Genomic DNA, 20,180 nt, shown 5'->3' on the forward strand with positions numbered 1-20,180 from the left:
TATAGTCACTTCACTCACTAAGTAAATTAAACTAACTTCTAAACATGATCCTGCATCTTTTCAACTCCCTGCTATTCCCTCCACTGGGAAACTATCACCACTTGTCTACAAATATTACTAATCCTGCTAAGGCTCAGTTCAAGAGCCACCACTTTCTATAAGCAGATACTTCCCAGCCAAAAGTGACCTCTCTTCTTCCTATGAAACCCTAAAGCATTAAAACTATTGTGATACTACCTATACTGGTCTGTGCACTAAAACATCTTTCTCGCCTCTGACTAAATGCTTTCATACTCAGGGTGCGCTTCACAGGTGTGTGACCTGTCCTGTGCTTGGTTTAATGCTTTGGTGTCAACTATCTTGAAATGCTTAATGAATCATGAACAAGGAGTCCTGCATTTTCATTTTGTACTAGAATTTATGCAAATTATGTAGCCAGTCCTGTTCATGTTAAACACCTCATGTGAACCTCAGTCAAAAAAAATCATGGAAAGTAAGAAGGGAAGGCATTATAGTCTTCATTTTTTAAAAAAGAGACCTTAACTTCCATAAATTCTGGGTACAGGCTGCTAAACAGGGATAACTGATCTTCCTCTCTGGATTAAAAAGATAAAAATAAGTCAAGTCAGCTCAGAAGTAAACCTTTGTGTATACAGTCAACTGATCTTCCACAAAGGTGGATACTTTTGAGCATCAAAGGACATAATCAACAGAGTGAAAGGCAAGCTATAGAATGGGAGAAAATATATGCAAATCATATTATCTGATAAGGAGCTAATATCCAGAATATATAAAGAATATCTACAGCTTAACAACAAAAAATTAAGTAACTGGATTAAAAAATGGGCAAGGATGGTGATGAACACAATGCAGTTTATACAGAAACTGAATTATAATAATGTACATCTGAAATTTACACAATGTTATAAGCCAATACGACCTCAATAAAATAATAATAAAAAAATGGGCAAAGGACTTGAATAGACATTTTTCCAAAGATTATATACAAATGGCCAACAAGTATATGAAAAGATATTCAATAACACTAATCATCACAGAAATGCAAATAAAAAACCAGAGTGAAATATCACCTCATACTCATTAGGATGGCTATCAAAAAACCAGAATATAAAGTGTTGGTGAGGATGTGGAGAAAGTGGAACACCTGTGCACTGCTGGTGGGATTATAAAATGGCACAACCGCTGTGGAAAACAGTATGGAGTTTCCTTACAAAATTACAAAAAGAACTACCATATGATCCAACAATCTCACTTCTTGTTATATATCCAAAAGAATTGAAAGTAGAGACTCAAAGAGATGTACAGCCAGGTTCATAGCAGCAACTATTCATAGTAGCCAAGAGGTGGAAACAACCCAAATGTCCGTCAATAGATGATGCATAAACAAATACTGTATATACATACAATGGAATATTATTCAGCCTTAAAAAGGAAGGGAATCCTGTTACATCCTACAACATGAACGAACCTTAAGGACATTATGCTGAGTGAAATAAGCCAGTCAGAAAAAGTCAAATACTGCAAAATTCCACTTATATGAGGCATCTAAAGTAGTCAAGTTCACAGAAACAGAAAGTAGAATGGTGGTTACCAAGACCTAGGGGAAGTGGGGAAAGGGGAGATGTTCTATGGATATAGAGTTTCACATTTGTAAGATGAAAATGTTCTGGAGATCAGTTTCAGAAGAATGTGAATAAACTTACTACTAAAATGTACACTTAAAAATTAAGATGATAAATTTCATGTTATGTGTTTTTAACGTACACACGCACAGCCAAGTCAGAAAACTAATTATGTTCTTTGTAGCACTACTTTGTGCAAAAATAACTTTAGAGGTTATTTCATACGGACCACAAGATAAATATTAAAATATAAAAAGATTTTATACTCAGAAAACTTTCTTACCTGCAACAAATCCAACTACCAGATCTTTTCCAGTAGTAGAATTTTGACCTTTGACCCAGATTGCTTTGAGGCTATTAAAAGTGTAGAAATAGACGAAATTGGAGCAGCAGAGGCTGGAGATAACTGGAAACCACCCTCGATATGGTGCCAGGCTAGGGGAAAAACACAAAAAGCAAAGTAAAGATGCTGGAAAAAAGCCACTAGAAATGGGCAAAGTCCTAGGAAAGGCTGATCATCATTCACATATTCTCAAAGTTCATTCCTACACTACAATGTACTCTAAACTGTACACTTATCTCACATTCTGAAGGATGCCTAAACCAAGAAATCTTTTCTAGAATTAATGAGACCAAAGAAACAACACACATACAATGACTGATTTACTGATTTTCCCCCTTGATTTCCATTAGTAAATTATTATGTAAAATTAGAGACAATGCCCCCATGGCTATTAATATAGCATCATTCATATTTTATTACAGGGCAGGAACATTTAAATATTTAAAATGAAGTAAATATAGAAAATAGCGCAAAAGAAAAAAAGTGATGGGGCACAGGAAAGTTATAAGGGCACAGGAACCAGACTGAAGGGGTATCCGTTGGCCAAACCTGGGACAACTTGAGCACCAAAATAATAAAGTATAGTAATCAATTGTAAACTACTGAAAAAACAGAAATTTCTAAGTCTATACTGAAACTAAATAAAATATCTCCTCATAGACTGCTCATAGTTGCAAGAGAGGAAAAATACAATTATTCAGTGGCTAACTGGAATCTAAGAAATCATAATTAACCAAAGAAGGGCAGGTAGATAATATGTGACTCCAGAGGTGATACCCTGAGAAGGACACAGTATCACCTATGCATTACTCTGGCCAAGAATGCTTAGCCTCAATCTAATCATGAAGAAACATGAGGCAAACTTAAAATGAGAAACATCTTATTTAAAAAAGGGGGGGGCATATATTCTTTAAAAATATCAATGTTATAGGGGTAAGGGGCTTTGATGTATGGTAGATAACTTATTCTCAAATAATTCTGAAAAAATTTGTGTGTGGTGTGTGTAGACAGAAAGGGGGAGGGAGGGATGGAGGGAGAGAGAATGAGCACAAATAGTAAAACAAATGGGAAAAAGTGTTAACAATAGGTGAATCTGGGTAAAACATATACTGGTATTCTCTGTACTATTTTTAGTTTTGCACCTTGTTGTAAATTTGAAATTATTTCCAAATGAAAAGTTAAAAAAAAGGTACATGATCAAATGCATCTGATAGGAATGAGCTAATAAACAACTACAACCTTCTTCAGTTTACTGTACATTAAAAAAAAATACTGGTTTCATGGAAGACTATGATCAAGGATCAAAATGGCCAAACACACAACTTTAAGGAAATGAAACCACTATGTACTTACAAGTCAGGCAATTACAAATTCACAAAACTATGAGGCTATGAAAATGTAGAGAAAGTGAGAGTAGGTATGTTGGAAGCCCATGAATCTCCTAATGAATGGCTTTGTCTAAGAAAGATGAACAAGGTCATACTCACAGGCCTTCTTCTTTAATTATCTCCAGAAGCACCATGTGTGTAGTTTTGGACTTTCTTTTCTCATCAACTACAAGACAAAAAAGCATATGTTTAAACCAAATCGTTTGAGAATTATTATTTTCAACAATATCAAGTTTCACTAAAATGCCATTCACCTTACCTGAGCAATCTCCCACCCTATTCTTTTAGCTCCCTAGTTTGCCTCAGAACTCAATGATCCTCCTGTGTTCTCATGTGCTAAATTCCCAACTGTAGATTCCTTGGTTTTAATCTGTTATTCACGAACCATAAAGCATTTTAATTCAATACCTAATTTCCACTGGAAAAGATGTGAGAGGAGAAATTTATTTCTCATATTTCATAAGGCTCTCATTTATTTTCAAAGTTCCATATTCTCATTTTTATCTTAACATCTTATAAAGTAGCGAGGAAATAAATTGTTGATACATGCTGTCAAGTCGGCTCCGACTCCTGGAGACCTTCTGAATGAGTGATGTCCACAACGTCCTGTCTTCAACAGTCCTACTCAGCTTCTGCAGACTTATGCCTACGGCTTCCTTTATGGAGTCAATCCATCTCATATTTGGTCTTCCTCTTTTCTTGATGCGTTGTACTTTCCCCAGCATTATTATCTTCCCCAAGAATCCTGCCTTCTCAAGATGTGCCCAAAGTAGGACAGCCTCAGTTTTATTTTTGCCTCCAGCGACAGTTCAGGCTTAACTTGTTCTAGGACTCATTTGTTTGTCTTTCTGGGAGTCCAGGATAGCCGTGGAGCTCTCTTCCAACACCATATTTCAAATGAATCAATTTTTTTCCTATCAGCTTTCTTCACTGTCCAGTTTTCACACCTGTACATTGTAATTGGAAATACAAGGGTGTAGATAATCTTGGCCTTAGTATCTAACGACACTTCCTTACACTTGATGATCTTTCCTAATTCTTTCATTGCTGCCTTTCTAAGTCTCAGTCTTCTCTTGATTTCTTGGCTGCAGTCTCCATTTAAATTGATGACGGAACCAAGGCAAACAAAATCTTTAACTGTATCAGTGTCTTCACTATCTATGTTAAAAGTTGTGTAGTTCTTCTGTAGACATGATTTTTGTCTTCTTGATGTTCAAATGCAGCCCTGCTTTGGCACTTCTTTCACTTTGATGAGAAGTCGTTTCAAGTCATTGCTGAAATCAATTACCATCACCCTTTTAGAGAAGAGGCTATAGACACAAAAGCTGTGAAGGACACATGCATCTAGCAGCAGAGCCAGGATTAAAACCTGAATTTCCAAAGTTTTAGCCTTCCTAATCTAAAAAATAAAAGGTCTCAAAAGGATGAGAACTCTGCTTTTCTTGGCATTTTCACTGAAAACAAAACCTACTTCAATTAACTTCAAATTTCCTACCCACATTTGAAGAATATTTTGAAAACATAAAAACATGGAAACAAACCAATTCCCTAAGAATTAAAATTGGTACCTGTATGACTCACAGGATGGCAAATTAGGAAACTCCTATAGAGGACAATCTGGCAATAACTATCAAAATTATACATTCACCCTTTAATCCAGCAACCCCACGTCTGTGAATTTATCCCATAGAACTTACAGAAACAAAGTGGCATATGAACAAGTCTATTCTACAAAAGAGAAGAAACAACTCAAGAATCTACAATAAGGGAAGGGTAAACAGGTTATGGTGTATCCATATCATGGAATACTCTACAGTTAGAAGAAAGGATGAGGAAGCTCCCAATGCACTGATTTGGAAAACATCCAAACTATGCTGCTAGGTGAAAAATGCAAGGTATGTAACAGAGAGAAAGTATGCTTTTTGAAACTCTTCAAGGCTATTCAAGAGACTAATAAAGATACTATCTGCAGGAGAGAGAAAGGGGGAATGGGACAAACTAGAGTGAGATTTCTCACTGTTCTGTGTATCTTTTTATATATGAAATTATTACCTATCCAAAAAACTCTAAAATTAATTTAAAACTAGTCATAAAGGCTTTTAACACAGGCATTAGTTTATTCAAAGCTAATCTTACTCATCTCTTCACATTTCTGGCATAGGTTTATAATTTCAAGTTGAAAAATACTGAGGAAAAAACAAGCAGGAGTTATAGAGAGCTGTGCAATCCTATAAAGAGAAAGAGGCAAACTAGGACCACATGCCGAGGTTGACAATGACACTGGGTACTTGACTCCACTATGTTTCCTATTTTCTTTTGAGAAAATCTACTTCTAGTAAAAACTCTTCACACTGTATCTTAAAAAAGCCATTTGTTTATTAGAAAGAATTGCAATGATTCTAAACTACTAATGCCAGCCCACTCAGGTTCTCATGGACTAGAAAATGGCTGAGGCTATGACTCATCCATGAACACCTCTCTGTCAATTAACAAACAGCAATGATGACCATGATTTAGTCAGTGAAAATGGACATTTGATCTCTAACGGAAACAGAATATCCTTTTGTTAATTTAGAACTTACTAGAGAAACATGTTTACTTCCTGACACCAAATGAACAGGAATACGATCACTACAAAACATACTCACCTTGAAGTCGAAGTCGAGCTGTATCCAAGGGAAAAAACACTGTCATTGCTGTCACACTTCCCTGGAAAGTTTGAAAAAAGTATCACAAAAATAATGAGCCACAACTTTTAAATGAACAAAATTTCATTATTAACAATGGGTCAAATCAGATTTTCAGTGAGCAAATATACACAATATTTTTATCTACTGGGATTATTATTGTTCAAACTTCTACAGTTAACGTACTTAAACAGAAGTATTTAATTTTCCAGAAGAAGTCTCTTTCTAGCTCTCTGATATTGAAAATGTAGTGGGTCCCTGAAGACGACAAACTTAGGGGTTTGCAACCTAGGACACATGTCCAAGATAGCAGGTAAATGGATTTTTAACCTTTTACAGGTCAATTGCTGCTCCTATGCTGTCTCTCTGATACCCTCAGAAACCAAAATATCCAGTAATCAATAGATACATATTTATGTTCTCTGCGCTTAATCAATACATTCAAGACAAAGTAAAAGAGGTCTAAGAATCATATTGTTCTTTAGTTTTGTTTGCTTTTGTTTTAAATAAAACAGGGACAATCTTCTTGCTAAAAATTCAATAAATAATTCATCCAAGGTAACACAATGACAAAAATTATCAGAGGAAAAAAAATAAGCCAACAATCTTTCCATTCACAAGACCCTATGACAGATAAAAACCACAAGAATATAGTTAGGGATGAAATTATACAGATGAAATCTCCAGGTGAGTTTACCGTTCTCAACCCAGATACAGGCCCACTGCTGTATATTCTCAGGCACAAGATCAAGTTTTAGGTTACTGATCTAATAATGGTTACATACAACATTCTAATCATGGTAACAGCTGGAAACTAGGTCAACTTTATAGATAAGAACAAAAATTTGCTAGGTCTCATCCATTTAAATAGGTCAGCCTGTTTGTCAACAAAGAATACTGTATTGTCCTATTAATATTCTTCAAAACTCAGATTAAATGTCACCACCTCCTACCCATCACTTTACAATTGGTTGTTCATTCCTCTGTGTTCCCACACCACGGGTTCATATGTCTCTTACAGCACTTATATTCCAATGAAATCGAACTTTCACCAGATTGTAAGAATATTCATTCTATCTCTTTGTATATCATGGATTCTTAATTAAATGCTTATTAAATTCACTCTACTTTCACAGTTATTTATGCTTTTTTGGTGACTCCAACATAAATGTTCTTTTCTAGTAAGGACAAGATAATATTTAATGTCTCAAGAAACACCAGACCCAAAAAGGTTTATAGTCTACAAATCTATGCTTCTGACAGCCTTGCTTGCCTTACACACAATTTTCCCAAAAAATGGGGGCTGTAAAGCTGGAGAACACTTATTAAGGTTATTAAGGCTGCGTTTTTTATTTCCTATTACATGGTACTACCTGTCTATGCAGAGTACCAGGCAGTCAGGGCATCTCTAGGCAGAAAAGTTCTGTCTGGAAACTACTTTTTCAAGCAACTGGGCTACCTCCATCCCTCTTTCCTGCCAGCTTTAAATAGACACCTGAAGGTTCCTAACTCAGAAGCCCCTGTTCTACCCCCTACCTACCTTGAAATTCTAAAGTGAAGTATATCTTATACCAAGATAAACAGAACAGTTGGGCCAAAGAGCTCAATGGTCTATTACCTCCTTAAGGACTAACATAAAAAAAAATTCAAATCAGTAAAACTAAGTAACACTTTTTAAGTTATTAGTACTGGAAAGACTGGATCAGGATGGTGAACTGAAAACCCACCACTGCCTGCTCCCCATTCCAATGACTAATAGTGACAGAAAAGATTTATACATAAAAGTGTTGTGCAGAAAAACAAAGAGGGGTCTGATTGGTGGACCGGAAATTAAAAGGATAGCAGAGTGAGGCTGTTTTGAAAGAAGAAATCACAGTCCAAAATCCACAGAAGATACGTGTGGTAGGTAGAATAATGCCCCCCTCCTCCAAGATGGGTCCTAATCCTCAGTATCTGTGAACACGTTATATTACTTGGCAGGTTGCTAATCAGTTGACCTTAAAATAAGGAGATTATTCTGGGTTATATGAGTAGGCCCAATGTAATCACAAGGGTCCTTAAAAGTGAAAGAGTTGGTGGGAGTGAGGACTAAACCCATCATTTGCTGGCTCTAAGATGGACGAAGCAGCCACTAGCTAAGGAATGTGGGTGGCCTCTAGAAGCCAGAAAAGGCAAGGAAATGGATTCTCCGCTACAGCCTCCAGAAAGAAACAGAGCCCTACTGACACTGTGATTTCAGCTCAGTGAGACCTGCATCAGACTTCTAAACTACAGAACTGTTAAATAAAATATAAAATATACTAAAAAAATATAACAAACATCAGTTGAGCTCACAGGAAAGTAAAGGAAATCCAGTGAGGCCAGAAAGAGTAGAAACTCACAGGGTTAAGCAGGCTTTTCAGCTCTGGTTGCCTGAGGAATTTTTGCCAGCTAAGTGATCACCGGCCTTTATTATTTTTAAACTGAAGTGGAATTCCCATAACACAAAATTAACCATTTTAAAGTATACCATTCAGTGACATTTAGTACATTCACAATGTTGTGTAACCGCCACATCTATGAAGTTCCAAAATATTTTCATCAACCTAAAAGAAAACCCTGTATCCATTAAGCAGGCATGCCCCATTTCCCCCTCCACTCAGTCCCGACAACCACAAACCTGCTTTCTATCTCTATGGACGAATCTATTCTGAATATTTCCCATAAAAACTATCATGCAGGGCTGGCCCAGTGGCGCAGCGGTTAAGTGCGCATGGTCTGCTTCGGACACCCGGGGTTTGCCAGTTTGGATCCCGGGTGCAGACATGGCACCGCCTGGCAAGCCATGCTGTGGTAGGCGTCCCACATATAAAGCAGAGGAAGATGGACATGGATGTTAGCTCAGGGCCAGTCTGCCTCAGCAAAAAGAGGATAGGCAGCAGATGTTAGCTCAGGGCTAATCTTCCTATAAAATAAATAAATAAATAAATAAGTAAATAAAAATATTAGAAAAAAACTATCATGTGACACATGACCTCTTGCATCTGGCTTCTTTCACTTAGCATAACGTTTCAAGGTTTATCTACCTTGTAGCATTTATCAGTTCTTCATTCCTTTTAATGGCCAAGTAATATTCCATTTGTGTATATACCACACTTTGTCCATTCAAAATGTTTTGGAATGAGATAGAGGTAGTGGTTGCATAAAATTGTGAATGTACTAATTACTACTGAATTGTATACTTTAAAATGGTTAATTTTATGCTATGTGAATTATATCTCAATTAAAAAAAAATTTAATTCTCACAACTCCATGAAGTTAAGTACTATTATTCTCTCCGTCTTAAAGATGAGGAAGAAAATACTAAAAGGTTTTGCAACTTTCCTACAATCATACACTTTCCAAGTGGCAGGATCAGTATTTGAACACAGGCAGCCTGGCTCCAGAGTCCACACTCTTAACCACTGCTGTAAGTAAAACTTTCAAAACTTTCCTGTGGACTAGTCTGGAAACTCAGCATAGAGCCTGGCATAGCATAAACCCTGAACTTATTAATGAATGTATGACTGTATGCACCTACAAATAAACAACACCCATGAGAAAATGTATTCCAAATGCTAAAGGTAAATTTGGAACATAGCTATTTCTGTACCTTGGGGACTTGCCATATTTGTCTCCTTGCCAAGCAAACATACAAATGACTGTTTTCATAAGCATCTACTAACCGGAAGCAAAGTATTTATTATATATACAAGTCTTATGTCAAGCTATATAAGTACACGATTCTTCAGAATTTGATAAATTCCTCTTTCATAAATACTCAATCTTCTTTTTTTTCTTTAGGACTGTCTGTTCACTTATACAAAATTAGAAGGCACAAAATACCAAGATAACCACAATGCACAATACTGTTGTGCCAGAGAGGCATAAAAATAAATCCATTATTTTGAGTCCCACAGAATTCTAACCATCTGAGTGGGAGTCCTATGCTGACAACAATTACAGGTTAAAAGAATTCAATTTCCAGAGAAACAACTTTCTTATATCTCACCAAAACCAAATATTTTTAGTCACAACATTCTACCACCCCCCTCTAGCATTTAACCATTTGGTGCTGGGAAAATGAATTAATTCCTACACCGCACTGGCACCTGGAGCCAGCAAAGCCTTTAGAGATCGCCTAAAAGTGGAGTCCCTTCACCTGAGAACTGAGGAGTCTGTGCCAGGGTAGTTAAGAGGGCTGCCCAAAGCCTGAGCAGCAGCTGGAACCTCCTAGTTCTACTGGTCACTGATTTACCTCAGTTCTCAACCGTTTTTCAATCAAGACATAAATAACTTCACACTTTTCTCTTCCACTTACAAAAGTGTACACAAAACAAACACAGACAAATCTGGGAAAATGAAAGAAATTCTTAGTAGCTTCTATTTCCTTCATTGTGCATCTCTATATAATAATTATTTTTAACAATAAGCATGTGTGCTAATTTTGAAGTGGAGAAAAAGCAAATTTTTTTTTAAAGATTTTTTTTTTCCTTTTTCTCTCCAAAGCCCCCCAGTACGTAGTTGTATATTCTTAGTTGTGGGTCCTTCTAGTTGTGGCATGTGGGACGCTGCCTCAGCGTGGTTTGATGAGCAGTGCCCTGTCCGTGCCCGGGATTCGAACTGACGAAACACTGGGCTGCCTGCAGCGGAGCGTGCAAACTTAACCACTCGGCCACAGGGCCAGCCCCCAAATTTTTTTAAAAAGACATAAGAACACGAGAGAATAAATATAAAACAATGCCACTCTTCTTACTATTTGGGGGAAAATAGAGTCTAACAAAAGTTATGTAGGGGCTGGCCCCGTGGCCAAATGGTTAAGTTCACGTGCTCGTTTTGGAGGCCCAGGGTTTCACTATTTGGATCCTGGGCGCAGACACAGAACATCATGGCTCATCAGCCCATGCTGGGGCAGCGTCCCACATGGCACAACCAGAGGCACTCACAACTAGAATACAGAACTATGTACTGGGGCGCTTTGGGGAGGAGAAAGGAAAAAGAAAAAGAAGACTGGCAATAGATGTTAGCTCAGGCGCCAATCCTTAAAAAAAAAAAGTATGTTAACATTAACAAGTTTAATATTTTTAACAAATATCTTAATGATTTGTTTTAATTTCTAATACAATAACTATAGATAGTTATAACCCTACAAGCAAAAGCTCTTCAGTCTGTGATAATTTTTTTTTTTGAGGAAGATTAGCCCTGAGCTAACATCTGCTGCCAATCCTCTTTTTGCTGAGGAAGATTAGCCCTGAGCTAACATCTGTGCCTATCTTCCTCTATTTTATTGTGGGACACCTGCGACAGCATGGCTTGATAAGCAGTGAATAGGTCTACACCCTGGATCCGAAGTGGTGAATCCAGGGCCACCAAAGTGGAGCAGGCAAACTTAACCACTATGCCACCAGGCTGGTCCCTGCAATAATTTTTAAGAGTATAAAGAAATCCAGAGCCCAAATAGTTTGAGAAGTGCTGTTACAAACACACCATTATATATGAAAAACAGTATATTAACAAACTTTATTATTTAACACATCACTTCTAATGATTCCTTTAAGCTGATGTGTCGGGGGATCAGAATTTACTACCCTAGAATGTATCTCCTTGGCTTGATTATTTTTAAGAACAAGAGTCAGGAAGAAACTTTGATTTTCCCCCTAACTGCCTAAAAGAATTTAAGACAGAAGTCCTGTTTCATGAAGGAGCTATCACCATAGATAACTACAGTATAACATAATATGAACTAGGTGTGGTAGACAGGGAGGAACCTAGCAAGGCCCATTTGATCAAAGCCCTACCCATGTCCCATTGTCTTTGCAAGGTATGGCAAACATTTGTTTACCAAACATTCGCTTTCCCATCTCCATGTGATTGCCTTCCTCCTCTCTGAAGTCCCAAACCACTACCCTAAACATCCTGCTTTGTCTTTAGCTGAAGATATTTAAGGTGGTGGCTTCAGGCATTTCAGCAAGTTAGTTTTCCTGGGTTTCTCCCATGCATACATGTTACTAAACTTTGATTTTCTCCTGCTATTCTGTCTCATGTCAATTTAATTCTTAGACCAGCAAGAAGAACCTAGAGGGTAGAGGAATAGTTCTTCCTCCCCTACAGAGGTTATCACACCAGTGTGATATAAGCAGTTAAAAACATCACACTACCTTTGGGTGGCCATTGTCCTCCCAGGAAACTCTTCAAAAAGCAAATAACTAAGAAGAATAAATATAGCCTATAATTAATACCCTAGAGGCAATAATTTATTAGAGGCTTGTTCTTTTATGACAGGGATACCAGAAAGCTGATAAAGAACATCTAATAGGATGCTGAAAGGGGAAACAAGTGCAAGTCTGGAAGAGAGCTGGACATTCTGGAAATTCAAAGGCTATTATTGTCAGAATACAGAGAGCAAAATCAAAAGAAGAATGAAAGCCTCTATGAGTATGCAGGGGTCAAGTCAAAGGCTTTTGCTAAGTATATTGAGGACCATTCTAGTGACTAACTGGACAGACATGTAGAGAGGAAGAAGAGGAATTTCAAAGATGACTTTCAGGTTTCTGGCTTAAAGAACCAGGAAGGCTGTGTTGTCATTAACTGAGATGGTAAACACTGCAGGAGGAGAAACTTGCGGGGAGAGATACTGATTTTGCCTTTGAATTAACTGAATTTTAAGTGCCTCAAAGACTACTTCTACTTGAAGATATCCACAGGTAGCCCGATGACAGCCTGTAGTTCCAAAGATTCTGGGATAGAAACATAGATTTGGAAGTCATTGGAATACAGCACACTTCCTCACCTTTAAGACAATGATTGTACCATGACTTAACAGATTTTTGTTTACTTAAAGGAAGATGGGATCATTATTTTACCAACAATATGTGATTATATATTCTTATTTTTATAATCAAAATTTCATTCTCAACAATTATTGAAAACATACTACATGGCAGGACATTGTTTTTATTTTTTATTTCATTAATTTCTTATCTTTATTACTTTCCTTTTCCTTTCTTTGGATTTATCTTGATATTCTTACCTAAGTTCTTGAGATGGATGCTTAGCTCATTAATTTTAAGTCTCTCTTCTTTTCCAAACTTGATTTAAAGGCTATTCATTTCTCTTTAGGTATTTTAGCTTAATCTGACAAGTTTTTCTTTTCTTTACAACTCAGCGGTTTTTAATATATTCACAAAGTTGTACAACCATCACCACCATCTAACTCCAGAACATTTTTATCACCCCAAAAGGAAACCCGTTCCCATTAGCTGTCACTCTCCATTCTCTTCTCCTCCCACATCCTGACAACCAGTAATTTACTTTCTGTCTCTATTTTGCCTATTCTGGACATTTCATATAAATGGAATCAAATAATACATGATCTTCTGTGACTGACTTTTTTCAAGGCTCATCCATGTTGTAGAATCAGAACTTTACTCTGTCCTACGGTTGAAAAATATTCTATTGTATGGATACATCATATTTTGTTTATCCATTCATCCACTGATGGATTTGGGTTGTTTCCAGTTTTTGGCTTTATGAATAATGCTGCTATGAACATTCCCGTACAAGTTTTTCTATGGACATATGTTTTCAATTCTCTAGGAGTGGAATTGCTGGGTCATATGGTAACTCTGTTTAACATTTAACGAACTACCAAACTGTTTTCCAAGTGGCTGCAAAATTTTATATTCCCACCAGCAGAATATGAGGTTCCCAATTTCTTCATATCCTTGCAATATTTATTATCTCCCCTCTGGATTATAGCCACCCTAGTGGGTGTGAAGTGGTATTCCCCTGTGATTTTGACTTGTATTTCCCTGATGGCTAATGATGTCAAGCAGCTTTTCACATATTTATTGGCTACTTGTATATCTTCACTGGAGAAATGTCTATTCAAATCCTCTGTCCATTTTTTAATTGGGTTATTTGCTTTGTATTATTAAAGTTGTAAGCATTCTTTATATATTCTGGATACTAGACCCTTATCAGATATATGATTTACAAACATTTTCTCCCATTGTGTTGTCTTCACTTTTTTTTCCATTAAAAAGTTTTTTTTTTTTGTCTTCACGTTCTTGATAGTGTCTTTGAAGCACAAAGTTTTTAATTTGAATGAAGTCCAACTAACATTTTTTAATTTTATTACTTGTGCTTTTGGTGTCTTATCTAAGAAACCATTGCCAATCCAAGGTCATGAAGATTATGTCTGTTTTCATCTAAAAGTTTTGTAGTTTTAGTTCTTAGATTTAGGTCTGTGGTTGATTTTGAGTTAATTTTTTTGTATGGTTTGAAGTAGGGGTCCAACTTCATTCTTTCGCGTGTGGATATCCAGCTGTCCCTGCACCATTTACTGAAGAGACTATTCTTTCCCTATTGATATGTCTTGACATCCTTGCCAAAAATCAATTGAACACAAATCTGAAGGTTTAATTTTTGGACTCTCAATTCTATTCCACTGAGCTGTCTATCTGTATGCCAGAACCACACTCTCTTGATTACTGTAGCTCCGTACTAAGTTTTGAAATTGGGAAGTATGAATCCTCAACTTTGTTCTTTTTCAAGATTGTTTCAGTTATTCTAGATCCTTCACATTTTCAAATGAATTTTAGGATCAGCTTAATTACTGCAAAAAATCAAACTGGAATTGTGACAGATTGCACTGAATCTGTAGATCCTTCTGGCAAATATTTTCATCTTAACAATATTGTCTTCCAATTCATGAACATGGGATGTCTTTCCACTTCTTCAGGTCTTTAATTTTTTTCAATGATGACCTGTAGTTTCCACTGTACCTAGAAGTTTTAATATGCACTATCTGTGCTATCATTTAGTTCTAAATATCTTATTTCCATTATGATTTCTCCTTTAACCCAGAGATCAATCAGAAATGTGTTTAATTTCCAAACATATATGTTTTTGTTTTGGGCGTTTTTTTAAGTTAACTTTTTGTTATTGTTACTAGCTTGATTGCACTGTGTTTCAAGAATTCATTTTGCACCATTTCAAAACTTTCAAAATTTAACTTTTGCTTTACAGCTCAGTAAGTTTTGATACCAGTAAGCCAGTTTTGATACCTTTTCCATGTTTGGCTTGAAAAAGAATGTGTATTTTGCAGTTGTTGGGAACAATGTTCTGTATATGTCTATTAGGTCAAGCTCATTAAAGACATTCAATCCTTTATATTTTTGTTGTCTCTGTCCCTCCCACTTGTTCTATCAATTACTGAGAGATATATTAAAATCCACTTTGATGATGGATTGGTATATTTCTTCTTAAAGTATTATTTTTTGCTTTAAACATTTTGAAACTATGTTATTAGATGAACACAAACTCAAAATTGCTTAATTTTCCTGACATACTGAGCCCTTTTTCTCTATGATGTCATTCTCCTGATCTCTAGTAATGACATTACTATAAAGTTTATTTTGTCTGATGTTAATAGTTTTACCAGCTTTCTTTTGATTAGTATTTGGTATGTCTTTTCTCACTATTTTACTTTCAAAGTTTCTGCATCCTTTTCCTTTAGACATATTTTTTACAAATAGCATTTTCCTCTTTTTAAAACCAATCTAGTGCATTCTCTTTTAACTGAAGCATTTAGTTCATTAACATTTATTTGGACTTACAGGGCCATCTTATTTTGTGCTGTCATACATGTCCTATGTTGCTTTTTCTATCCTTTCCTCCTATTTGACTAGAATTTTTTTTTTTTTAGGTCAATTCATCCTGAGCTAACATCTGTGCCAATCTTCCTCTATTTTTTGTATGTGGGATGCCTCCATAGCATGGCTGATGAATGGAGTAGGTCTGCATTCAGGATCCAAACCCAAGAACCCAGGCTGCCAAAGTGAAGCACATGGAACTTTAACCACTTAGCTACAGGGCCAGCCCCCTAATTTTTTACCTCTAGAAGTTATATGCATAGTTTCCACTCTTTTACAAGCTATCTAGTAATTACAACATACATTCCTGACTCAACAATTCTAAAAATATTCAGTATGATTATCCTCCTCCCAAACAATATAAATTTAATTCCATTCACTCCCACCCACCTTCCTGCTACTGTTATCATCTATTTTAATTCTAACTTCTTTTATTTCGTTTTAATGTCCACAAAACACTGGGTTAATTTGTTTTATTATTTGATAGTTAATGTTTGTTTAGATTAGCCACATGCAATATTTATCACTTTCTCTACTCTTCATTCCTTCCATCTGGGACCACTCACCTTCCGCACAAAGAACATCCTTCAGAATTTCTTCCAGTGAGGATCTTGCTAGTGGCAAACTGTTGTTGATGGTTCAAAAATGTCTCTATTTCACCTATGTTTTAAAGATTTTCATTGGATACGGCATTCTAGGTAGAAAGTTTATTTTCTCTTAGCAAAATGAAGAAAACATTCCACTGTTCTCTGACTACAATAATAGCAAATGAGAATCAGGTGTCAGCTATCTTTTACTGCACTAATTCTATCTTCAGTGCCTAATATACTGATAAACCTGTGCTTAAGTTAGAACGCATCAGTCAGCATCAACAATCATCAATTCATAGCTATGCATTAAATTTTTCAGTTTTAAATTTTTATTTGGTCAAAGCAAAGCATGCACACAGTTTAAAAGTAATGTAATATAAGTGACAAACTATAGTAGTTCTTGCCCACTCTTCATTTTACTCAGTCTTCCTTCTCAGAGGCAATTATTTTAAGTTCTTTTGTCTGTTTCTTTTGGAATGTTTATTATCTCCAAATAATTAAAAAATATCCTATCTTTTGATTCATCAGTTTTAAACACTATTTACCTTCTATTATGGACAATGAGAATTTGGCTGTTATATTCCTGTTTCTTCTCCCATCCGTCTAGGAGTTATGATTTTCACTTAAACCAATATTCAGTGTTCCTATGACTATCATGCATCAATTTTAAAATTTTAGTTATTTTACTTGTCCTTTCTAGATATTCTATTTGGTTAACTTTCCAATCTACTGGGCTAATCTTAGCTTCTTGTTCCTTGCACATATTTTCTGGCCTCTCTTTTATTTTCTTATACATACTCAACAGCTTTTTTAGACTGTAACGGAAAATTCCATTTCCTGATTGTTGCTGCTGTCTACTGTTCTTATTCATAATGCCTTGTTTCTGCGAGTTTAGTTTGCTTGCATTGAGCTGCTTATTGCCCTTAGAATTTTACTTTTGGGCATTTTTTAAACCTAATAAAGATAAGTACCTCTGGAAAGGATTTCTGCCAGACACTTTGGGACTCCATCAACTTGGAATCACTCTAAGTTAAATTATTGGCTTTATGTTTTCAAATCATGTAAGTAGTGAGAATTCTGGCTGCAACCTGAGGGAGGGCTTATGGCTTCAAAGTCTCAGTGGTGACTTCCCCATGCAAATCGGCGTCAAGGTTGGACATAGCTGATTTTCCTGGGGAAGGCTAAAATTATCTCTCATCCACCTTTATAGTATATTCCTTTGGGATTCCAGGTTTACTGGGTGATCCCTTACTGGACTTCTCATCTTGCACAGACTGGGTTCTTTCTCTTCTTTCCTGTATCTCCAGAAGCTACAAGTCTAAACCTCATGTTTTCTCAGTTAAGCAATTCCTGCAGGGCAAAGACTCCTCTCCTTGCCTCTGCTCTGGGTCCTGCCTTCATTCATTCTCCAGTCTGAGATTTCCTTTACCTCTTGTCACCTTATTAACGCTTTCTGGTTTTTTTCAAGGAAGACTAGCCCTGAGCTAACATCTGCCAATCCTCCTCTTTTTTCTGAGTAAGATTGGCCCTGAGCAAACATCCGTGCCCATCTTCCTCTACTTTATATATGGGACACCTACCACAGCATGGCTTGCCACGTGGTGGCACGTCCGCACCCAGGATCTGAACTGGCGAACTCCGGGCCGCCAAAGCAGAATGTGCACACTTAACCACTGCGCCACTGGGCCAGCCCCTATTAATGCTTTTAAGAAGGTGTTATTTTAAAAGATATTTTATACAGATTTTTTTTATTATAAAGGGAAGTTTTCGGGAGAAGGTTTCATTAGCTCCTTAGTTAGAAATAGAAATATCAAGTATTTTAAAATGGACTACTGATAATCTTAGCAAACAAATATTTTACAATCTTTATAAATGTGTCTCTTCCTTTGCTGTTTATCTATTTTGTTCTTATTTCATGATAAAATCGTTTAAGGGCAGGTTGGTAACATATTCACATTTTGAATCTATTACCTGATAGCACCTAACACCACTCTTCTATGTTCCCTGGATATTTAACGAGTGAACTAAGAAATGTATTCCTAACTTAATCCTCCTGTCTTCAAAAAATTTATAAAATTTAGTAGAGTAACAAATACTAAACAAAAGCAAATCAAAACAAACATAAAATAGCTACCACTTTACCCTGGATATGAAAATTAGGAAAATGACAAAATCCATGAGGAAAAAACCCAGAAATCTGAAGTAAGGGCCTTTGCACAGGTATCTAATCAAAAGACACACCAAAAGTCTTTTAGGGGGCCATCCAAGTAACCTCAAGAGCTTTCAACCTGAAAGACCAAAACACAAATACAAACACTGCTTTAGGAAAGTACATCCGATTTACAACAGTAAGGCCTTGAATCAGTTTGAGTGGTGGCTAGAAAAAGAGAGGAGGGATAACTGCCAGAAGAACTATAAAAGGGAGAGTCAACAGGATTTGCTGATTTATTGGATACGGATTACAAGAGAGAAGGGAGAGTCACAGAAATGAAGATACTACTGACAGAAATAGGAAAATCAAAAGAGGGACCTAGTTTTGGGGCTGGCCCCGTGGCCGAGTGGTTAAGTTCGCGCTCTCCGCTGCAGGCGGCCCAGTGTTTCGTTGGTTCGAATCCTGGGCACGGACATGGCACTGCTCATCAGGCCACGCTGAGGCAGCGTTCCACATGCCACAACTAGAAGGACCCACAACAAAAAAAGAATATACAACTATGTACTGGGGGGCTTTGGGGAGAAAACAGAAAAACATAAAATCTTTAAAAAAAAAAAAAGAGGGACCTAGTTTTAAGAAATTACTAGTTCTTGTGGCCAGCCCGGTGGCACAGCAGTTAAGTGTGCACATTCTGCTTTGGCGGCCCGGGGTTCACCAGTTCGGATCCTGGGTGCGGATATGGCACCGCTTGGCAAGCCGTGCTGTGGTAGGCGTCCCACACATAAAGTGGAGGAAGATGGGCACGGATGTTAGCTCAGGGCCCGTCTTCCTCAGCAAAAAGAGGAGGATTGGCAGCAGTTAGCTCTGGGCTAATCTTCCTCAAAAAAGAAAAGAAAAAAGAAATTACTAGCTCAATCTTGGATGTAGTGAATTTCAGATGATGATGATGAATTAACCATTCTCTCATCTGCGTTTTAATGGTATGCATCCTGTGTACAAAATTCTATTACACAGCAATCACTGTACTGTATTTAATTGTTAATGAGTTTGTCTTCCTTATGAGACTATGGATACCTCAAGGGCAGGAACCTAACAATTAATTAATTAATTAATGACTAAATAGGCGAAAAAAATCTTTAGGCAGTTGGCAATACCATACTGTAGCCCAGAAAACAGATCACAGCTAGAGATAAAAATGGCAAGCAAAGTCACATAAATCATTTTCAGCCTAAGTTCCTGGGCACTTTTGGCTCTCTCTGTTGTGAACACTCCCATAGTCAGCACCCAGATTCCTTAATAATCTATCAGCATCTACATTTCAGGTTACATACCCAAAACATAGATGGTTTATTCATTTTCTGGGCTATGTCTCTCCTGTAAAAGGTCAATAAATGTCTACTTTTTAATTTGGCTAACACAAACATCCACGGAGTTGAGCTGAAGTACTTAATCTCACAGACATGGTCAGAATGAGATAGTCAGGTAAACCTGGTCAAGACTCGGTCCCCCAACCATGTGCAACTTACGGGAATAACAGACAGGGACATACATAAACACAGAAGCAGGTATCATGCTTTATAAGTACAAACAATTGTGTTTGGGTTGGCCTACCAATCCGGTCACCAAATGACCATTTCCAAAATGCTAATTCACCCTCAAAGGATAACAATAGTAAAAAAAAAAAAAAAAAAAAAAAAAATTGC

General features: G+C 36.7%; 1 protein-coding gene across 12 annotated transcripts in view; it reads right to left on the reverse strand.

Moving 5' to 3' along the window:
- The window catches only part of SLC25A17 (solute carrier family 25 member 17), a 38,455-nt gene that overhangs the window by 15,496 nt on the left and 2,779 nt on the right, over nucleotides 1–20,180 (reverse strand). For 3 of the 12 annotated variants that reach the window (XM_008519780.2, XM_070599470.1, XM_070599468.1), the window contains exons 2-5: nucleotides 16,302–16,429; nucleotides 6,023–6,083; nucleotides 3,474–3,540; nucleotides 1,927–2,078 (exon numbers count right to left, since the gene is read on the reverse strand). In XM_008519780.2, coding sequence (XP_008518002.1) covers nucleotides 1,927–2,078; nucleotides 3,474–3,540; nucleotides 6,023–6,083; nucleotides 16,302–16,319 — 298 coding nt within the window. In that variant the 5' untranslated portion in view covers nucleotides 16,320–16,429. Of the gene's footprint in view, nucleotides 1–1,926; nucleotides 2,079–3,473; nucleotides 3,541–6,022; nucleotides 6,084–16,301; nucleotides 16,430–17,905; nucleotides 18,028–20,180 lie in introns of all 12 variants that reach the window. The other 9 variants (XM_008519782.2, XM_070599472.1, XM_070599469.1 and 6 more) reach the window with 4 other exon arrangements.

The sequence above is a fragment of the Equus przewalskii genome, chromosome 29, assembly GCF_037783145.1.
Source record: "Equus przewalskii isolate Varuska chromosome 29, EquPr2, whole genome shotgun sequence".
Taxonomy (NCBI): Eukaryota; Metazoa; Chordata; class Mammalia; order Perissodactyla; family Equidae; genus Equus; species Equus przewalskii.